The 22,564-nt window shown below is 43.2% G+C and overlaps 1 protein-coding gene across 3 annotated transcripts in view; it reads left to right on the top strand.

The window, feature by feature from the left end:
• Nucleotides 1-14,863: 14,863 nt before the first annotated feature.
• OXSR1 (oxidative stress responsive kinase 1) overlaps nucleotides 14,864-22,564 on the top strand; it is a 67,619-nt gene continuing 59,918 nt past the window's right edge. Inside the window, exon 1 of one of the 3 annotated variants that reach the window (XM_054595506.1) lies at nucleotides 14,864-15,236. In XM_054595506.1, coding sequence (XP_054451481.1) covers nucleotides 15,167-15,236 — 70 coding nt within the window. In that variant the 5' untranslated portion in view covers nucleotides 14,864-15,166. Of the gene's footprint in view, nucleotides 15,237-20,649; nucleotides 20,876-22,564 lie in introns of those variants that run through there. The other 2 variants (XM_054595508.1, XM_054595507.1) reach the window with 2 other exon arrangements.

The following is a 22,564-nucleotide window of genomic DNA, read 5'->3' as shown; positions in this document are numbered from 1 at the left end:
AACTAGATAAGCTATGTACAAACAATGTTATACCTAGAGCACCTACTCTGTGTCTGTACATAGAGATACTCTCCAAACATTATAAATAAATCAAAGTGAAATTGTATTTGAAATGAGAAAAATTACAGAGATGGAGAAGAGTCTAGTGGTTTTCAGGAGTTAGGGATGGTTGTGGGGGATGTGCCATAAAGAGGTCTGCATCTTGATTGTAGTGGTGGTTAGATCTACACATGTGATAAAAATGGCAAAAACTGTACAAGGACATTGTATCACTGCCAAGTTCCCAGTTTTGGCATTGTGCTATGGTTACAGAAGATGTGTCCACTGGGGAAAATCGGGTGAAAGGTCCAGGAACTTCTCTGAACGATTCTTGCAATTTCTTGTGAATAATTATCTCAATATGTTTTTAAGGAATTACGAATGAAGTTAAAACAAAAGCCCACAGGTGCTTATGCAATGGTTAAAGCTTAATTTTCCAACTTATCCCTCCCCCCAGTTTAACTGAAATATAATTGACATACAGCACTATATAAGTTTAAGGTGTAGAGAATAATGACTTTACTTACATATATTGTGAAATGATAACCTCTAGTTAACTTCCATCATCTCATACAAAGAGAAAAAATAAGAGAAAGAAGAAAAAAATTTTTTTTATTTGATGAGAACTCTTAGGTTCTATTCTCTTAACAACTTTCAAATATACCATACAGCAGGGTTAATTATAGTCATCATGTTGTATATCACATCCCCAAAACTTATTTGTCATGTAACTGGAAGTTTGTGCCTTCTGAGCACCTTCATTCAATCCCTCCACTTCCCACCCATGTCTCTTTTTCTATGAGTTTGGTTTTTGTTTGCTCATTTAGATTACACATATGAGTGAGATCATACAGGATTTGTCATCGTCTCTGTGACTTATTTCACTTAGCAGAATGTCTACATGTCACAATCAGCAGGGATGCACTTTTTAATAGCGGAATAATATTCCATTGTATATACAGCTGGCCTTCCATATCTGCGAGTTCCCCATCTTTGGATACAACCAACCACAGATCAGAAGAAATTTTTTTTTAAAGTTACATTGGTGCTGATATGTACTATGTAGATAGGCCTACAATGGTTGTGTCAGTACTGAACATACACAGGCTTTTTTTCTTGTCATTGTTCCCAAACAATACAGTATAACAACTATTTACACAGCATGTACATTGCATTCACTATAATAATAATCTAGAGATGATTTAAAGTATATGAGAGGATGTGCATGGGGTATGTGCACGTGCTATGCTATTTTATATAGGGGACTTGAGCATCTCTGGATTTGGGCATCTGGGTGTGTGTGTGTGCGTGTATCCTGGAACTAATCCCCTGCAAATACTAAGGGATGACCATATATATCACAACTTCTTTATCTACACACCCATTGTTGAATACTTAGGTTGTTTCCATGTTTTGGCTATTGTAAATAATGCTGCTATGAACATGGAGGTGCAGATGTATCTTTGATATAGTGTTTTCATTTCCTTCCTATGTACGTCCAGAAGTAAAATCGCTGGACCATACAGTAGTTCTATTTTTAATTTTTTGAGGAGTCTCCAGACTGCTTTCCATAGTGGTTGTACCAATTTACAATCCCTCTAACAATGTGCAAGTTTTCCCTATTTTCCACATTCTGGCCAGAATTTATCTACCATCTTGTTTTTTAAAAAGAAGAATTTTTATTTTAAAAATGATCATTGATAACATCCTTATGCGAATATAGAAGTCTATTTTCAACAGCATTTCCTTTTCTGTTAGGAAAAGAAATCAAGTTATGTTTTCTGAGGGCCACTGTTACATTGGTCCAGGTCAAAAGCAGGATGTAAACACACTAAGCGGGCCTCTGTCCTCAAGGAACTTAAAGGTCCAGTTGGAAAATAAAGGAACAAACGCAGGAAAACTCGAGGAACTCAGGAATTGGACACCATAGCCCCCCGATAGCAGACGTGCTGGCTTGCACTGAAGGCAGCGTATCCTGCAAGCCCTGAAGACAGGCCTCTGTGGCCCGAGGTCCTGAAGAGGCCTCTGGAGGCAAATAACCTCGAGGTCAGCTTTGAAATGTGGCAGAATTGGTGGAGTAGAGACTAGAAGATAAAGAAGGCTGCTCAAGCAGCGAGGGAATAACTTAGACAGACGGGGAAAGTGACAGGCATACCTGGGGGCTGGTGGGCTGGCAAGACAGACCCTCCAGGCGCAGCAGGGAGCCCCTGGAATGCAGGCTGCAAGCGGTCCATGCGTCTGGGCATGAAAGGACTGGTAAAACCAGACTGTGAAGAAGTTTAGTGATTATGTGCAGATAGGTTAGGGAAGTTGATAAGCGCAGCGGTAATTTCTGTTTCAGGCAACTGCATAAACAAGGAGGAGAGATGATATGACTGCTGCCTGGGAGGAGGGACTGTGGGATCCCTACACTTCCTCTGTCTCAGATCCAGATTTACCAGGCCCATTGCAGGGTCTCCCTCCTAAGCACTCATGCGTTATTCTACTCAAGCAGCAATCACCTAACCCTGAGATCATGAGGTCCTCAAGGTGGGCCAAGTCCAAGAACCCATGAGGTAGTCCTCTTCATTATATTAGGCTCTTCTGATAGAGTGAAAATGTGCTTTGAGAATATCACCTTCATCCACTTCGCGTTACCTCCTTCTGTGGCAGCACTGTGCAACGGATACACGTGAGCCGCATATGCATTTCTAAATTTTTAGTGGCCATGTTGAAAAAGTAAGAACCGGCAAAATTAATTTTAATATATTTTATTTAACCTAATATATCTAAAATACAATTTCAATATGTACTCTATATAAAAACGATTGATGAGATTTTAATTTTTTATATTAAGCTTTCAGAATTCAGAGTGTGTTTTATACTTCCAACACATTTCCATTTAGACTAGTCACATTTCAAACACTCAACAGCCACATGTGGCTAGTGGTTCCCATATGGAGCTGTGCAGCTATAGAACTTTGCTTCAATGTGCGGTGCCTGGGCCAGTAGCGCCCACATCACCTGTTAGAAATAAGGAAACTCAGGCCCCACTGCAGACCTAATTCATCAGATTCTGCACTTTAATAGGATTCCCAGGTGATTCATAGGTGCAGAAAGACTGAAGAGCTCTGCCCCACACATTTGGGAAGAGAGATTAAGGATACACAGGTATAACTTGGAGCTATTGTGGGTTCCGTTCCAGACAACTATAATAAAGTGAGTATTTCAATAAAGCAAGTCATAATCTTTTTGCTGGTGGAGCGTCTTGCCTTCAATTTGTAAAAAACTCAACATCTGTGAAGCACGATAAAGAGAAGTGTAATAAAACGAGGTATGCCTGAACATGGGTTTTGGCTACTCGACATCAACATTTCTCCTCCCCATCCAGGTTCCCTGCCAAGATTTCCCTCAGCCCCTGCTCCAGACACAGATCTAAACAAGCAGCACCGCCTCTTGATGCCGAGCACTATGATTGGCTTAGGCGTGTCACGTGACCCAGGGTCAATGGGACCCAAGGATAGATTCTACTAGGCTTGAATGAAAAAAGCTGTTTAAGTTCAGGACCCACCTTGGAAAGCATTATGGGAGAGCCTACCTGTTTGTGAAACCTGTGAATGGAGGAAAAACCAGCTACCGCTGACCTCATTTGAGCCCCTGCTTCAAGTTTTACAGCTTGACTTTTCAGATATGTGAGCCAGTAAGTTTCCTTTCATTTAAACTACTCTGGGTTGTGTGCTAGTGAACTACCCAACTCCTCTTGTATCCAATGCCACCGCTTACTCTCCCAAGGAGAACACGTTAGACGAGTCAGTGGAGAAGAAGAAAGTACAGACATCTTTTACAGATGAAAGTACACACGAACCAGCAGAAAGCGATTAACCGTTGTACCACCCACTGTGGAGGGCCTCCGAAAGTCAGTGGTGAACGAATAGTCTCCAGGGGGCAGTACTACTGAGCTATCAAAGGTACAGATCTAACTGGGCTAGTGGGCAGTAGCTAATAGGATGGCCAGCTGGCCAAGAATTTGGAAAGAAAAGGATTTGAAAATCGATGACAGAAAGGTCCTGGGGAAGATGGGCTTCTTGTAATACATAGAGTATAAAGATATTCACGTTCCACATGAAGCTCATCCAAGAGCATCTGTTGTAGTTGAGACTCTCAACTACATCAGGAGACAAGATGACCCAACCTGTGGACATCAGATGGCCTCTTCTTCAGGTTCTCTGCTGCTTGGTCAATAGACACATTTACAAAGTGGCCACCATGACAGGAAAGGAGACTGTGAGTGGTCTCAACAACGTAGAGCTGTCCTACCAGGCTGATCTGCTACTACCATCATTTTCTTTGTGGGAGGGGTTTTAACTACAAAATAAAAATTCTTGATAAAGAGAGATCAATGCAGTTTATTTCTGTTTAATAAGCTCTGATAATTTGTATATTTCAAGAAATTTGTCCATTTCACCTGAGCTGTTAAATTTATTGGCATTAAGTTGTTCATAATAGTCCCATATTCTCCTTTCGATATCTATAAAAACTGTAGTGATATTACCTCTGTCACTCCTGATATTGGTAATTTATGTCTTCTTTCCTTTTTTCCTGATCAGTCTGACCAGAGGTTTAACAACTGTATAGATTTCTCTCAAAGAATCAGTTTTTGGTTTCATTGAGTTTCTCTATTTTTTGGGGTTTTTTTAGTATTTCATTGATTTCCACTCTGGTCATTATTATTTCTTTTCGTCTGTTTACTTAGAGTCAAATTACTTTTTTTCTATTTCTTAAGATGGAAGCCGAGGTTATTGACTTGCGACTGTTCTTATATTGTAGCACAGGCATTTAGTGACATGCATTTTCCAAAGTACTGCTGTTGAGTGCCCAATTCTTTTATTCGAAAGCTGTGTTGAGCCTTGAAATGACACTATTTCAAAGGGGACTAGCCAGACACCTTTCAACATGCTACAAAACGTTATTTGTCTTTAGAGGAATAGACGCACACCATGGGTATGGATTCCCTGCCCCCTCCCTGCCAGCCTGCAGTATTTCTGCCAGCACGGCCAGTTTATGCGTCTGCAAAATGCTTTACCCACTGCTATGGTATCTCACATGACACTGCTTCCATCTAAGCATGATATTTTATGGCAAATAAAGTGTAACAGTGGCCTCACACTCTTAAAATTCCTGGTCTTAGCACATGTCCTACCATCCAGAGAGAGCTAGTTTCGTAGAACAGAGGATTGGCCTGTTTAAAGTCTCAGTTGATGAGCTTTAAATCCCCAGCAGGCACAGGGTGCCATCTCCCCCATAACCAGAATGCACAGCTTGGAGAAATAAGAGATAAAGGCGGGGTGACCCTCCTGCTTCACCCAATGAGCTACAAAGAGGTTTTTTTTTTTTTTTTTAATTTATCCTTAGAGAGAAGGGAGGGGAGGGAGAAAGGGCGAGAAACATCGATGTGCGAAAGGGATATTGATTGTTTGCTCCTGGACCAAGCGCCAGACCTACAACCAGGCATGCGCTCTGATCAGGAATCGTACCAGTGACCTTTCACTTTGGGGGACAATGCCCAACCCCCTGAGCCACATGGGTCAAAGCTACAAAGAATTTCTGGTGCTTCCCTTCTCTGCCACCTTGGGCTCAATGTGTTTGGAGGTCTTAGTGCCAAAGGAACAGAACCATAGTTCCATTACATTGAAAGTGGGAACTGCCTCCTGGTTGATACATGTTGTGGGAGAGACTGTCCCCAGAAGCTAGTTTCCCTATCTTTTTCTCTTTTGTGTTTTTTTTTTAAATTTTTTAAAAAGATTTTATTTCTCTATTTTTAGAGAGGGGAAGGAAGGGAGGAAGAGAGGAAGAGAAACATCAATGTGTGGTTGCCTCTCTCCTGCCCCCTACTGGGGACCTGGCTCACAACTCAGGCATGTGCCCTGACTGGGAACTGAACCAGCTACCCTTTGGTTCGCAGGCCGGCACTCAATCCACTGAGCCACACCAGCCAGGGCCTCTTTTGTTTTTGTTTTGTTTTTTGTTTTTTTAGATTTTATTTATTTATTTTCAGAGAGAGAGGAAGGGAGGGAGAAAGAGAGGTAGAGAAACACACACCCCTAGCTGGGTTCCTGGCCCACAAATCAGACACGTGCCCTGGTGGGGAATCAAACCAGTGACCTTCTAGTTCACAGGCCAGCATTCAATCCACACCAGCCAGGGCTCCCTATCTTTCTTTGGGAATAATTTTAACAGGGCATATGGTCACCCTGCTAAAGACCAGAAAGTCCTGTGTGTCTACAGTTGGTAGACTAGAGGACTAGGAGCTAGAAGCTGCATGTTGGGGATGGCAGACAGGATGGGAAGGGCCTGGGACCTTGGCACTATGTGGTTGAAATATCCACCAGGCCTTCTTGTCCTCAGGCTTTTATGTCAGAGAGAAACACATTTCTATTTTAGCTGTTGTTATAGAAGGAAAGCTAGTATCCTCCTAATGGGTTTTCTCTTGCTAGCAACCAAGGGGTCCTAACTAATGAAATGGCTTTGTTGCAAGTCCCCTGCAGAACTCATCCAACCACAGTCCTGCCATGTTGTCCTCTTTGCTGTGGGCCCTGCCCACTCTTCTGTTGAACATTGGGCCCCTGGTCTGCCTTGGACCACTACCAGCCCCGTCACGAAGGGGTCCTTTTCCACTCCACTGCTAGTTGTTAGGGTGTATCTGGCCTCACTGAAGGGCTGGCTGTAACTGGACACATGATACACCTGCCCTATAGTCTAACGCACAGGAAAAGCTGGAGCGAGGATGCACGCTTATTCTGCAACTCAGAGGTGCAATGACAATGTAGTTTGATTTCTATAATCTCATCTTTCTCATGAGCTCCCACCCTGTTGAGCTGGAAGAGGAGATTTAGGCGTGCCAGTAAACAATATATTAGATTCTTTTGGTTCAGATAGCATCTTTGGGAGACCAGATAACTTGGTCTCTCTTAAGTAAATGCTGCTTCTCAGGTCTCTTCCTCTTCCCCTCTGCTCTTGTCAAGATGGTACCTGGGAGTGAGGCACGCAGGAGAGGAGATGCTCACACATGACCTTGTGGTAGAAGGAAAGGACCCCTGAGAGCAGGTCCTTGTACTGTCCTTTGCTTCTGCCACGAAATGCCTGGCCTGATTCCTGAGTTCCTGTAATTACCTGCTGAGATGCAGGGCCCTCATTGGGCCTTTGGAGTGTAATACCAGCACCCAGAGCTGAAGTCTATGGTCCCAACCATTTCCCACAAAGTCCTACTTCTGCAGCCTTTCCATTCCAACTCACTGTACAAGCCTTGGCATTACCTCCAGATGTCTTCCTGGGGGGCACACGGAAGCTTCTGTTTTCCTGTGAGGGACCAAAAGTGCTGTCCTGGTGTTCATAGGCCTGGACTCTGCTCTCTGTCATTTCTACATTACTGTTCCTACAGTATATTGGACATGAGGCAAAGCCAAGTGCAAATCTTCTCCAAGCGACTTTCAGCCTCCCCCAAGCCAGACCTGGGAACGCAGTCAACAAGCCTCTGATGTTCTTCGGTTCTTCATAGTTTCCATACCTGTCTTGGATATTCTATAGCTTCCCCCAGTAATGATTGGGATAAGTCGGGCAGGATGCAGAGGGGGGACCTTGGCACTCCAAATCTGCTTCCTTCCAAAAGTTTCCCTGCCACCTGAAACGTTAACATACCGTGCACACCACATCTGCACACATTTTCAGGTGAAATTACCCAACTACACATTGAAAAAACAAAGTGTTTTTTTTTTTTTCAGCTGCAACATAGTGTGTACAGCTTTACTTTCTGAAGACCGACTCAGTGCTTGTGCAATATGCGGTTAGTTCCTTATCATCTTCCTGCTTTCAGGCTGTGGTCCACGGCTTAGTGGCTGAACAAGAAGACCCATTATAGCACTATTCTATAGTAGTTACCACAGAGATACCACATCTTTCAAATTATTTTTCTCTCTAGGATTTGGGTGGGTGGAATTCCTGGGCAGGGCATTCTGTAGGATGTTTTTATGTAATTCTATGTAAGGGGTCAATGTGGACTGTATTGTCCTCGTGTCCGACTACATGCTCTGCGTGAGGATGGTGTGGGGAGGTCGGCGAGCACTTTGGGTTAGCACCTACCTGAGACAAAGTTATTCCCAAAAGACTGAGCCAGAAGAATGTGATAATAGTAGGAAAATGCCTTCTCTGTCTGCTGGGTGGGGTGACTCTGCCCTGAGGTCATCGGGAGGCCCCCCCACCGTTATGGTCTACTGCTATTCACAAGGAAAGTGACACCAGTTCTGGAGCCCAGGTCTCTTGGGGTGATGGAAGACAGTCTCCTCTTTTTTTTTTTAATCCTCACCAGAGGAATGTTTTTTGTTGATTTTGAGTGAGAGAGAGGAAGGGAGTGAGAAAGAGAGAAAAACATTGATGTGAGAAACATCGATTGATTGCCTCCCACATGCACCCTGCTCAGGGATCGAACCTGCAGTTTTTCTCATGTACAGGACAACGCTCCAACCAACTGAGCCACCCAGCCAGGGCAAGACAGTCTCCTCTTTAGACAAACTGCTCGCAGATGTGCACATGGAGGATAGTTTCTAAATGTCTGTGCACTGCATTTGAGAGGGCATTTGATTGTCCTGATTCCTTGGTGTCCTGAAATTTCCAACTCAATGCCCAGGCAGGCAAGGGCCTCTCTCATTGTGGTAGACCTGAAACCTGAATTCACTTGTTCACGTTGGGTGCTAAAGGCAAAGAAGGCTTCACATTCCTCTGAGAATCAAAGAGGAAGCCTTAATTTCCTTAATCAGATTTTGCAATGAGAAATTAAGCAGTGTTATGAACAGCAATGATTCAGCAGCGGATGTGAAGCACATCATGCAGGTGGTGGTTGAAACCTGTTTCTCCTGAGTAAGTGGACCTGAGTCAGACGTAGAGTAGGCACTGTTGCTTAACCTCCATTCCCATAAAGCTTTAGAAATGCTTTGTTCCCACCAACTAATGAATAACAGCCATCACTTATTGAGTGCTTACCACAAGTCAGGTACTGTGCTAAGCACTTCCAGGAATTTTTGGAGGCAAGTTTCTTAACCTGAGTTTGTTTCCTCATCTGTAAAACTGGCATAAAAATACCACAAGGCTATTTTACTGACTACATGAGGTATTTAGATTAGCACATTGCCTGGTACACTGTAGGCACTTAAATCTGCTATGAAGATTTTATTGGGCTTTTTATCTGAATTTATGTTATGAAACTAGGCCAATTCAATTCCATGTGTCTGAATTGGTTTAGTTGCTGAGTTCAGAGAGTGAAGGATACTAACTTATCAGAAGATAAATATGAGCCCTGGCTGGTGTGGCGCAGTGAACTGAGTGCTGCCCTGTGAACCAAAAGGTTGCTGGTTCGATTCCCAGTTAGGGCACATGCCTGGGCTGCAGGTCAGGTCCCCAGTTGGGGGTGTGTGAGAAGCAACCAATTGATGTTTCTCTCACACATCAATGTTTCTCTCCCTCTCTTTCTCCCTCCCTTCCCCTCTCTCTAAAAATAAGTAAACCAATCAATCAATAAAATATTCTTTAAGAAGATAAATTTGAGTATTCAGTTCCTGAGCTTACTAGTGAGATAGCTGTGTCTTTGAGAGTTTCTGTAAACTGCACTCATGCCTCAGATTCTGATCCTTCTGCCTAAGATTGAGAATTATATGATATATACGTTTTGAAAATTTTCCTAAAAAGGAGAGCAATGAAGCTCTTCATAAATGTCCAGACTGTCATCATGCTGGCAAAGCTTAAGGTGAGGGCAAAAAAGCCCAACCAAATGCCACAAAAATCCTTTACTTCCTTTCTACTGATAGGGTACCCCCCATGCCTCGTGGGTGACCCACAACCTAATTTAAAATGCAGAATATTCACAAAAAGAGAAGACAGCGGGCACATGGCAGCATGGGCCACGTGCCCAGAACTGGTTTGGGGTAAACATGGTAAGTGTACAGGACTTCCTTCCACGCTGAAACAATCTCAGGAAAAGCATTCAAAGTAGGGGGGCAGGGAGAGTGACCCATCAGCTGAAACTGGCAGAGCCAGCAAGACTTGGACAGGCGGAGCAGAAGAAAAGCGGCATTCCTGGAAGGAGGAAGGCCATGAACAATGGGGCAGAGGGAGGCACAGTGGAAGCTCGTTGAAGAGAGTGAAGTCCCCTCCGTTTGAAAGAATGGAAGTAAAAACCTCATTTACTGCCTGAGACGTGAGAAACCAAAGTTTAAACTATGCAATTCACTTTAACAGAGCACCTAAACAGATATGAATCATTGAGCACTGGTGTACCTGTCATGAGGTTGAAAACTAGAACGTGACCTGAATCTTATAAGTCTTCATGTGTCCTACCCTGGTTGCGTTCTCTTCCTTTTCTCTAAGCTAACCACCAAATTAAATGTCTGTTTCCTTTCTCTTTTTAAGAAGTGTTTAAAACAGAAAAGTTCATTCAATTTTGAGTACTTTGGACCTTTTTGTGAGTGCAATCATATTGTATGTATTCTATTAATTACTTTATTAATAATTTTATTATTAATAAATTATTACTCTAATAAAATTATTTATTACTCTATTAATAATATTAATAGCTGTAGTAAGTACATTTCCAATGCTGTTTAGTATCCAGTGTATGAATATTTTTTCCAACCTATTTGGGTGATTTTATTTAGCTATCACAAAACATACAGATACACCATATTTTGCTGTATATAATGTGCTCCCGTGTACAATGTGCACCTATGTTTTTGGCCCAAACTTTTAGGAAAAAATCTTCCATTTTAGTTTTTTAATTTAGTTTTTTATTTATGTATATTTAGAAACCAAACCAATTATCAAATTCCAGGGTATTATTTTGTATACAGATATTGTTATGGCTTTTTGGAGTTACACTTTTAACACATAAGCATAAATAAAAGAATTAAAAATGTTTATGTAGATACAGAATTAGTACTACCCATCTACAATGTGTATCTTTATTTTTCCTTCAAAAATTTGGGTAAAAAAGGTGGGCATTATACACAGCAAAATATGGGTATTCTTGTATGTATTACTTGGAATGTATGAACAAGAGTTTAGGGTATATATGTAGGAGTGAAATGGGCTATAGCGGAAGTAGAGGTCCTACTTTTGAAGGTAATACCAACTTGCTTTCCAAAGAGGTTGCATCAGTTGACATTCCAGCGAGCAGGGGACCAGGATTTCTGTTGCTCTTCATCTTGGCCAACACTTAGTATTCTCTGACTTTCAAATTCTGTCTATCTGGTGACAGTAAAATGGTACTGCCTTTTGGTTTTAATTTGCGTTTCCTTGATTGTTAATGCAGCTGGAGTTTGTTTATGGGCCCCCAAAATATTTCTGTGGAATCAATCTTAATGGGTTGCTTTAAGAAATTTACATTGTTAGGGTTATTGAGTACCAGAATATTTTCTCCTTATAGTTCAAACAATCCACATAAAGCAAATGTATATTACACCTCCATGTATCTCCCAGACCGTATTCTACAAATTTATATACATGTATGTTATGCACTAAGGTCTGTGCCTCCCTCTAATTCATGTGTTATGAACCCCCCGCCCCCATATGATATTAGTAGAGGGGGCCTTTGGGAGGTAATTAGGTCATAAGGGTGGAACCCTCATAAATGGAATTAGTGCCTTTATATGTAGACACACAAGAGCTTATTCTAGCCCTCTGTGGTGTAGGCATGCAATGAGAAAATGGCTGTCTACGAGCCAGGGAACAGGCCCTCGCCTGACACCAGATCTGCCAGCAGCTAGATCTCGGACTTCCCAGACTCCAGAACTGCAAGAAAAAGAATTGTTTGTGGTTTAAGCCACCCAGTCTGTGGTAATTTGTTATGGTAGCTGACACTAAGTCAGTGTAGAAATGTAATTTATCTACAACTGGATTGTTTACCTTAATTGTTTGCTCATTTAGCTTGAGCTCATCAAATTGGCATGGTGCCAGCCTGGGTGAACCTGAAGCTACTCTCTAGCTCAAAACAGCTTGATGCTGAGACTCTTTCTGCACAAACTGATTTTTTTCCCCTACAAGAACGTGTGCACCCACCTATTTCTTATAGGTTCTGAGCATCTGCAACCTTGGACATCCATTTCCGAGGCTTACCAACGTATCAACTTTTCACCAGGCTCCAGACTTCTACCTTGTTCACGTTTCCTCTATTCTCCTACTCCACTGTTCCAGGCACAAGGTGGAAGCACACCTGTGTGAGGCATGGGTACTGTCCCTCTCATAACAAGAGATGACATTATATTACAGGTGACATGGGAAAAGGGATAGATAGGGAGGGGAACAGATTTTAGCAGTCTATAATTGGTTCTGGCACTGACATGGCACTGCTGAGAAAATCGGCTTATGACGGACATAAAATCTTGCTTTTCTTTATGTTCAGGTTTCTCATAGGGTACACCTTAATTTCTAGGCTTCAAACACTTTCATTAATGGAGCCTATAAAACTTGAATTATTACAGCTGTAATTACCACTTGCAAGGAGTCACTATTCTGGAAATCAGCCCTTTTCCTCCTATCCTGCAGGTGCTAACAGCAAAGCACAATGCAGCTAAGTTGCTTAAAGGTAGCAAAGAAAGGGAAGCATGAATATACTTTCCTGGGTTTTCAGTCCAGACAGTGATTCTCAATTTTTCGGGCTTCCACATTGGAGTAGATGCTGTCTCCACCACTCGCATCCTTTGGGCCTCCTCCTCGGAAGCTTGCTTTCAGAGAGTTCTAGTACCTGGGGAGGACTGTGTCTCTTGCCTAAGTGCCTTAGGAGTGTGCTTTTCCCAGCACTGAGCTGGGTAGGAGTGCAGGAGCATTAACACACCACAGAGGGAAAGGAATCTGTGGGTAAATGCCTCAGCTCTTTTGCCTGCAGGACAATTCTGACGTGTGTTCCAGTTTCTCAGATGGTGCACAGCAGGCCTGAGCCCACACAATAACCCCTCATTAATGTGCCCTGTAATGACATTCCTTCTTTTCCTGTCTCACTCCTTCAGAGTGCCTCTTGGAGTCACCTCCTAAATAAACTATTTGCATCGAAATCCTGATTCAGAGCCTGATTTTGGGAGGAGCCCAAACTAACACAAGGGCTCCTTTGAAAATGTCTGGGAAAACAAGGTCCCTCTCCCCAAGAAAATATGTCATGCTTTTAAGAAAACTTAGTAAGATTTGGTGATATTTCAATATTAGGGCCAGGGTTCCAGAATCACCGTAATTTTGCTCCCCCCCGCCCCCAAAGGATTACTGAAGGAGCCGCACACAACGGCCTAACAAGAATGAGAGGATTTATTAATAGTTTCAAAGTGCCTGAAACCCCTTTACGCTGTTTAAAATACTCTTTGTGTGGCTGGCTCCCTCTCCGTTTTTGTTTTTCTCACAGTGGTCTTCTTCAAACTCCCTAACACATAGCAGTAAAAAAGAGATCAGTAATGGCTGACACCGGTATCTACAGCAAGGTCCGTCCTATACTTTCAACCTTGGGAACTCTGACACCTTTGCTGTGACTGTAATATTCTTATCAATTTCCACCGGTTGAAATCATGTTAACTTTGCAGGGTTTGGTACAAATGCCACCTCCTCCATGAAACGTTCTCCAATCCTGCCACCCGGACGGAAACCTGCCAACAGCTCCGTGCCCACAGTTCCTGGTGACCGCTTTAGGGTCGTGGTCAGGGGTCCCCCCACAGCAGAGACCAGCACAAGGCTCGCAGAGTCTCTTCCTTAATGATCGCAATGGGTCTGAAAGATGTTCAACTAGGAACTGTTTCGCACCTAGTCCAGTCCACGTTCATACATTTTCCATTTAGCAAGGACATTCAATTTTCACCTCATTTATTTCACCCGTGAACCCAAGTGGACAACCTGAGAAAACTTAAGTTTGGTGAGGTCACACAAAGTCAAAGCCCTTGAAAGGGGCCAAATCTCACTTGTTTAATGCCCAAGCTGCTTCGGGCGGGGAGGGGGGAACCTCCAACTTTCCCAGGCCCCCAAGACAGATGGTCATTTAAGCTCCAGATCCAAAGTTGAGGATGGACAGAACTTGCTCCCAGCCCTGAGAGGTTGCTGCGAGAACCTCGATGGGCGCTGCAGAGATAACTTCCGCCTGGAAAAGTGTCGTCATGGGGCAAGTTTTCAGTTCCACTCTGTCCGTAGCCCAAGGCCTTTTATCCTAGTTGGCTGCCCTCCACACCCAAAGGCTACCCCACCCAGCTACTCCCTCAAGCTTCTCCACACCCGGCGGAGCCGTTTGCACGTCTTGAGGGTGTGACGGTTACGCCGTGACGTCCCTCCGGGGAAGGGAAAGCAAACGGGCTGCTGGCGATCTTGAGGGACTGGAGCCCCGGTATGGAAGAGCGCGCAGAGAGCCTGGAGGCAGGACTAACACATGATTGATGTCCACACGCACCCGTTGCCTTTCTGATTCCTTCTCAAACAAACCAATGAATGCGACAACGAAGACGGCAACGTGCCCCCGCCGCCAGAAGTGGCTCCGCCCCCTCCACTCGGCCGCCCTTGGTCGCCATGCTTAGTGTGGCTACAGCCTGTGTGTCATTTAGACTCTTCTCTGGCTCTCCGATGTCCTCGCTGACCTCCTTCCTAAACACTCTTTCGCTTGCACTCTCAACTTCCACGTTCTCGGGCTTCTTGCTTGGTCCCTGCTAATCCAGCCACACTTGAGATGGCGGCTGGCGGGGCGGGGCAGGGGAGGGGCGTGACCGGCGCGGTGACGTCAGCGCGCTGCGTGTCGGCAGGTGAAGGGAAAGTTTGGCCCGTGCGTGGGGCTGGGGTGGAGGGCGGGACAGAGGGGCCGGGCCCAGGCAAAGCTCCTGTAGCTGCTGCAGCTGAGGCCGAGGCCGGGACCTGGACCGGGCCGGGGAGTGCCCGACGCGGAGGAGCAGGAGGCGAGGTCCGCCGGAGCTTCGAGCCCCCGCCGCTCTGCCGCGCTGTGACCCCGCACCCGGGCGCCGTCCGGACCCGTGGCTGTTCTCGAGGAGATTGGTGGGGTCGCGGCGGCAGCGGTTGGGGGTGGGGAGAGGCGCGGCGAGGAGAGGAGAGAGGTCAGCGAGTTTGAGGGAGGACCGAGAGCTGTGCTGCCGTCATGTCCGAGGACTCGAGCGCCCTGCCCTGGTCCATCAACAGGGACGATTACGAGCTGCAGGAGGTGATCGGTGAGAGCTGGCGCCACTGAGTGGGGAGGCACCGCTCTGGGCAGAGGGTGACACGCGGGAGCTCGGAGAGCGCAGGACTCATAGATATTAATGGGTACTCGCGGGGCCCGGGGGTTTGTGGGACGCGTGGGTGAGGCTCTGGGTCTGTGCAGCGCGCGTGAGGCGAGGAGGAGATTTTGAGTGGCGCGCCTGCGGGGCGGGGCGGGGTGGGTTTGAGGGGCTCAGGAGAGATTTGTGTAGTGATAGATGTTCGAACCTGAGCGGCAGATGAGTCTTGGAGAGAAAGAAAAGTGCGGGCGTGGGGCAGGCCTTTACAAGGCTCTACCAAAAAAGGGATATTAGAGTTGTGGCACAGCCACCTATTTGGGGGATTATGGGATAGGGTGCTTTAGTTCATTCCCGCATCGGTGCGCGAAACCTTGAGTGCCCACGAAATGCCAGACATTGCTGGGGTGGAGCCGGGGTGGAGCCGGGGAGGAGCCGGGGAGCCGCAGGTACCGAACTGAGCAACGTGGACACAACTTCCGACTGTTTGAGACGGATTTTCCAGTCAGGGAGGCAGACTCTAAAGAAGCAGATAAATAAAAACAATGATAGGTTTTGGCAAGTGTTAGGAAGGAAATAAGATGTTCCGATAGGGAATAAACCCGGAGACCTCGTTGAGGTGACTTCAAGGAAAAATCTTTATTTTGAGGCATTTAAGTTGAGCGCTGAAGGATGAGAAGGAAGCTGAAGAGCTTAAGGGAAGGTTTTTCCGACTGAGGGGTGAGAAAAGGCGAAGGTCCTGAGGCGGGGAAAAGCCTTGGCGTGTTTTAGGAGCTGAAGCAAAGCTGGCAGGGATAGAAATGAAGGTGAGGGAGAGGCCGGATCTTAGGGACCTTGTCAGCCCTGGTAAGGATTTTGGAATTTTGCGTGTTACTGGAGGGCTTCAAGCCAGGACATCCCGTGGGTCTGGCTGTTGTGTGTGGAGTGGATTTGAAGGTGGTCCAGGAATACCAGTCCGGCGGAGACCAAAACTTGCACCAAGACTGGTCCTTCTCAGAGAGGCAGGGGGCGATTTGGGGAGCGTAGGGACCGGGCATGGTGACGGGGGTGTTGGACAACAATAATCCAGCGACTTTAGATATCGAAAAGGGGTGGTTTTCGCTAAACAGAAGCTCAATCCAATTGACAGGAGCAGACCCCTGTGTATTGGAGGAAGGAGATTATCTGCTTTGCTAGATCAGCATCCTGTCCTAAAATTAGTTTTCTAACAAAGACTGGCTGAAAACTCATTAACTGTGTCGGGGGTGTATGTGTTTATTGGACTGTGTCTGTGTTTTAGAGAAACTCTGTCAGATTTCTTTTTTTCACTTGCCTCTTGTTTCAAAACAAATCTAAGCTAAGTTTTACTGGGAAGACATCAGAGCTTTTTCCTTAAGTCCCTCCGTGGGCCTGTGTTCTTGCGGCGTGCGGAGCCCTGACCTGTCCCGGCGGGTTCTGCGGACGGCTGGCTCTGGCTCTGTCCTGGCTGACTGCTTCCGGGCCCCTCAGAGTTTCATATTGAAGAGGGGGACTCGGCGGGACATTCCAAAGTGGTGTCTGAAAAGTCAAGAAGAGTCCCTGCGGTTGTTTTAGAAGGCGAGTTTTGCTTTCCTGTTTGGTGTACCTCTTTCTAGGATGAAGGGGACGCCTGTGGTCGTTCTTCATGCCTTCGCTGGTTCGGTGGCCCAGGACTGGAGCTATTTGGAGGCTGGTGCCCTCAGACCGGGAGGGTGTCCCTGAGTGGAGAAGGGGGAATCTCAGTCTCCTGGGATAGGGTTAGTCTTTCTCTTATTCTCAGAGTGGTCCACGGATAAAACGTTAAGAACGCCAATGTGATTTGACCACCTTATTTTTAAAAACAGCTTTACTGAGGTATAATTTAATACCAAAAAATTCACCCATTTTTAAGTATAAAATTCAGTGATTTTTAGTGAATTGACTGTGTTGTGCACCAATCAGCATAATCCATCTTTGGAATATTTTCACCACCTCAGTGAGATCCCCTGTGTCTGTTACAGTCACTCCCCGTCCCCACTCCATCCCACCACCGACCGACTCTCTGTCTCTATAGATTGGCCCATTTTGGATATTCCATATAAATGGGATCATATAACGTGGTCTTTTGTGTTTGGCTTCTTTCCATTAGCGTAGTATTTATCATTTCTAAAAACAATTTTATGGAAGTATAAGTTGTATACCATAAAATCCACCTGTTTTAAATGTATTATTCTGTAGTTTTTTAAATTTACAGAGTTGTTGGATCATCACCACAATCCAGTTTTGGCACATTTTCATCATTCCCAAAAGATGCCTCATGTCCCTTTGCACTCACTCCCTGTTCCCATCTCCTGCTTCAGGCAGCCACAAATCTATTTTCTGACTCTATAGATTTGCCTTTTATGGACATTTCATATAAATATAATCACATAATACGTGATCCTTGGTGTTTGGTTTCTTTTATTTGCGATAATGTTTTTTTGAGGTTTATTCATGTTGTAGCTGGTATTGTCTATTATATTCCTTTTGGACACCACTTGATGGATGTTGGGTATCTGCTTTTTGTCTGTAAGCATTCATATCAGATCTTTATGTGAACATATTTCATTTTTCTTGAGCGGAATTGCTGGATCATATGGTAAATTTATGTTTAACTTTTTAAAGTGACTGCACCATTTTATATTCACATTAGTGATACATGAAGGTTCCTATTTCTCTTGCCAGCATTTGTTTGTCATTTTGATTGTAGCCATCCTAGTGGGTGTGAAGTGGAATCTTACTGTGGATTTGTCTTGCATTTCCCTAATGACTAATGATGTTAAGCATCTTTTCACATGCTTGTTTATTAGTTTTCCATATATCTTCTTTGCTGAGATGTCTATTCAAATCCTTGCCCATTTAGGTTGTGATTTGGGAAGTAGTATAATGGTACCTCCTTTTTCATCAAAACACATTTATTTAAACTAATTTTTTTCAGGTGTGCTACTTAGCACTGTAATATTTGTAGGGTTAATACTTTATACATTCCATTTTGTTCTCTCTTTTTCTGGCAAAATCCTATAGAGAAAAGAAAATTTTCTTCCTCAAACATCATAAAACTGTACAGAGTGAGAATTTAAAGGACTTCCTTTTAAAGAATTTTATTATCTTAAACATGCTTTGACAAGATTTGAAGTTCTTTAAATATATTTACTTCTAAAAAATATTAGCATTGTTCTCATTATAAATCATTCATCTTTTCAGTGTTTTTCAGTCCCTTTCTAACCCCTATTATTATATTAGAATTTCTGACTAGGTGTTTGTTTTACTGTATTTGATGTGTTGAAGCAACAGTAAAATTGTGGGCTTTGGGGTTAGACTGACCAGGATTCACATTCTGACTTTATCTGTTACAACCTGTGTGATCTTGGACAATGTTACCGGTTTTAGTGTCAGCTTTTTGTCTGTAAAATGGGATAGTGGTACCTATGTCATTGGGGCTGCTATGTGGCGTAAGTGTAATTGTTTAGCTTGTATTCAATGTTTCATAAAATGGTTGCTGTTATCTCTGACTTTCTTTTTCTCCTGGCCCTTTTCCTAATTTTTGATATTGCCACGAAATGTTGAAATACGAAGCTATTTGAAATCTTGTAACACAAATATTTTGGATCTGTTTTAATTAGAACATCATTGCGTCTTTTTTTCTTTACTTTCCCATCTCATTCAAGTTTAGGTGGATTTAAGGATTTATGTTGGACGTGGTCATACAGCTATGTAAGGCCCTGCCACGCATGGTGTGGCGTCTGAGCGGGAAGCCAGTCTGTTAAGGACTGTGCCATGTGCCTTTTATTGGGATGCATCTTGAAAAGTCTCAATAAATATTTACTGTTTACCTCAGACTAGGTTTAGAAAATCTTTTCTTTAAAATCTGTTTTTAGTGAGATGATTTGTTTAGCTTTGACACTTTGGTGAAGATGACCCACAGGCATGATTCTCTACTTTCCTCTCTCCTTTTTAATTTTCATTAATTGTTCACTAGCCACACATTTTCATATCCAGAGTAGTGATTTCCAGCTGCAGATGCCAGGACCCCACCTCTGACCCCTCCATGAATAGGGAACACATCACGTGCTATCAACAGTGATGATAGCAGTGGTATTCTCTTCCTCTGACAGGTAGTCTTAGCTATGGTTACATTTTCAATATGGCCAGCTTTGGGCCAGCAACCTTCAAGATTGCATTTGGCTGCTTGTAAATGGAAAATAAATAATAGTAGCTTAATAAACTACTTTTTCCTCCTTTATATATAATGAGAAAACTGGAGTGGCACCCAGGCTTCTAGTTTTTTACTCCACTACGCTTAGCACATGCCTCTCATTCTCATAGTTGCAAGATAATTGTTCCACCTAGAGCCTCGTGCTTGTGTTCGAGGCCGGAAGAATATGGCAAAAGGACAAAGGCACGTGACAACTTAGTTGGCTCCCTTTCAGAGGACTTTCTTTCCTGGAAGCCTTACTCAGTGACTTCCATTTCTACTTTATTGGCCAGCACTGTGTAATTTGGCCATTTACAAGGGAGGCTGTGAAATATGAAGCTTTGTAGCTGGGCACAATAGTACTTTGAACAAAGTTAGCTGAAAGTTCTGTTATTAAATAAGGGAAATTGTATGTTGAATAGGCAACCAAAAATGTTGGCCTAGACTGTGTGTGTGTGGTTTTTTTTAATTAAAATAGTTAAATAAGACATTGCAAGTAAATAATTTAACCTGACACATAGTAATCAGTTAATAAATGTTAGCTTTAACTTAAAGAGGCAAGCTGCCTACCAATTAAGGGCATGGTGTTGAAACATCATGTAGTTCTGGTTTCTAGGCCCTACCCTGCCTCTTACTAATTTATGACCTAATTCTTACACATGCTTACATTGCTTTTATTACATTGCTTTGTAAAATCAATAATGCCTAACTCATGAGATTATTGTCAGGATTAGATGAAAAAAAGAAACACAAGTAAAGAAAGTGCTTAGCATAGTACGTGGTACACAGAGCAAGTGTTCAATAAATGTTAATACTCATGGTGGTAATCATGATATACTGCCCAGGAATACTGGGATGTTTTTGTGTTTGTTCTGTCCCAAGCAGGTGACTTTTTTTTTTCTTGAAAATACTGACATATGCCACTACTTGATTGACTAATTTGTTCAACAAATACTGAACTCCTGGCACCGTTCTGGACGCTAAAGATACAGCAGTAAAGCAGACAGACAAATCCCTGCTTTCTTGGAGTTTCTAATCTAGTGGTCAAGGACAAAAATAAAGCAGAGAAAGGGGTTGGGAACCCCTAGGGACCGAGGTGAGTTTTAAATAGATCAGTGAAAGCCTCTCACTAAGCAGGTGACATTTGAGGAAAGACTTGAAGGAGGGGAAGAACTGCGTGCTGTGGCTGTCTGCAGGAAGTGTGTTCCAAGCAGAGCAGACCGCAGTAGCACCGAAGTAGAAGCGTGCTGGGGTGACCAAGGAATAGAGGCGAGAGGGGCAGGAGCAGCGTGAGACAGGGTGTGGAGGCAGACGGGGGAAGAGCTCAGAAGAGCAAGGTGGTAGGGGTGTGTGGTTCTGACCAGCAGGTTGTGTGAAGCTGCGTGTAAGTCATTGTGGGTACTCCTTGTGCGTAGAGTAAGCCTGCCTATTGTTGCTGGGTTTTGAGCAGAGGATTAATATGATCTGGCTTATGTTTTAAAAGGGTAACTTGGACTGCTACGTAGAGAACAACTTTGTAAGGGTTCCAGGGTGGAAGGAGAGGTTATCCAGAAGAGAGAGGTAGTAGTGGAAGTGGTAAGAAGCAGTCATATGTTGGATATAACGCATTTTGAAATTAGAGATGTGCTCTTGGAATAGATGTGAGTTTTGAAGATTTTTGGCTGGAGCATCTGGAAGGATGGAATTACAGTCCATTGAGATGGAAGATCCCCAGAGTGAACGGGAGAGAAAGGGATGATTCATTGCAAAACCATCAGGCTGTTTGAATAATTACTCAAAGCATATGGCAGTGTGTCTTTATTTTCATCTTCGTATGGAGAGAATAGCATGATTTTCATGATGACTATTCTTACAGCTGTTTCACCAGTTCTAGGAACTTTACTTTTCAACTTGACTCTAACAAGAGGCCTTATTTATTGTGGAAAAGGGTTTACAAAATTGTAAATTCCTCTATTTTCCATGGCTCAGGAGACAATGCCATAGTTATCTCTTGTAAAGAATGGTCTGGGCTAGCTAGCTCTTCAGTAAATGCAAAACCTTACTAAAAATACTTAAAAACAAAATCTTTAGAATATGTGTCACCTATACTGATGACTGGTTAAAATTTGAGGGGACATATCTTCAAATGATTTGGTTCATTTTATAGGACTAATACTCATTTTTTTTGCTTTCTCTTTTAAATTCCTGAGTCTAGTAAAGTGGAGAGAGACTCTGAAAGTTTTTTTAGTCCCCATCATGCCTTTGGGCAGCTTACCCAGTTTGAAGGATGTCAGGAGAAAGTTCATTTATATTTTTGTGCATTAATCCATTTGGTTGTGTAATGTACACTAATTCTGCAGTTAAAGAACTAACTGGCAGAAGAAAGAAGAGTGGAAGAAGTGGGGATGTAGGGAACAGTGCACTGAAATGCTTAACAGTGTAAAACAGTCAAAGTTTGAATTAGAATGTTTTATTGGAAATTCTTTTATATTTGCCATTGTGTTATTCTTCCTATTAGGCTGATGCTTATGAGAGGCCATTGGAGCAGTAGCTTTCACACTTTGGCTAAACCATTTCTAAAAGATACCTTTTACACACTTGCAGGTGTATTTATACTGAAATAAGTTTTCTAAAGTAACATTTTCTTTTACTATGTGCAATGCATACTAATGTTTTCTGTTTGATTCTATTTACTCTAAGAAAAATGATAGTTGAAGCCAGTAAGTTGACTTGTAGTTTGAAAAATTCGACATAAGGAACCTGCTTTAAAGAAGAGATGAAATATTTTTACAGTTCTATTAAACCTATATATAGACTATATATAGTCAATATAGGGAGTTTTGACATCTTTACTGTGTTGTTTTTAAAATCCATGAACACCATATGTCTCTTCAATTATTTAGGCCTTCTTTACTTTATTGGAATTTTGTAATAATATTCAGCACATAGATTCTGTTCAGATTTTATTGGATTCATGCCTAAATATTCATTTTGGGGGAGTAATTATGAACGGTATTGTGTTTTAAAATTTTGGTTTCCACTTGTGTGTTGTGAGTTTACAGAAATGCAGTTGGTTTTTGTGTGTTGATCTTAT

Source organism: Pteronotus mesoamericanus, unplaced genomic scaffold (genome assembly GCF_021234165.1).
Source record: "Pteronotus mesoamericanus isolate MK-2021 breed Mesoamerican mustached bat unplaced genomic scaffold, CSHL_Meso_final scaffold_54, whole genome shotgun sequence".
NCBI lineage: Eukaryota > Metazoa > Chordata > Mammalia > Chiroptera > Mormoopidae > Pteronotus > Pteronotus mesoamericanus.
This window is presented reverse-complemented; position numbering and strand designations above follow the sequence as displayed.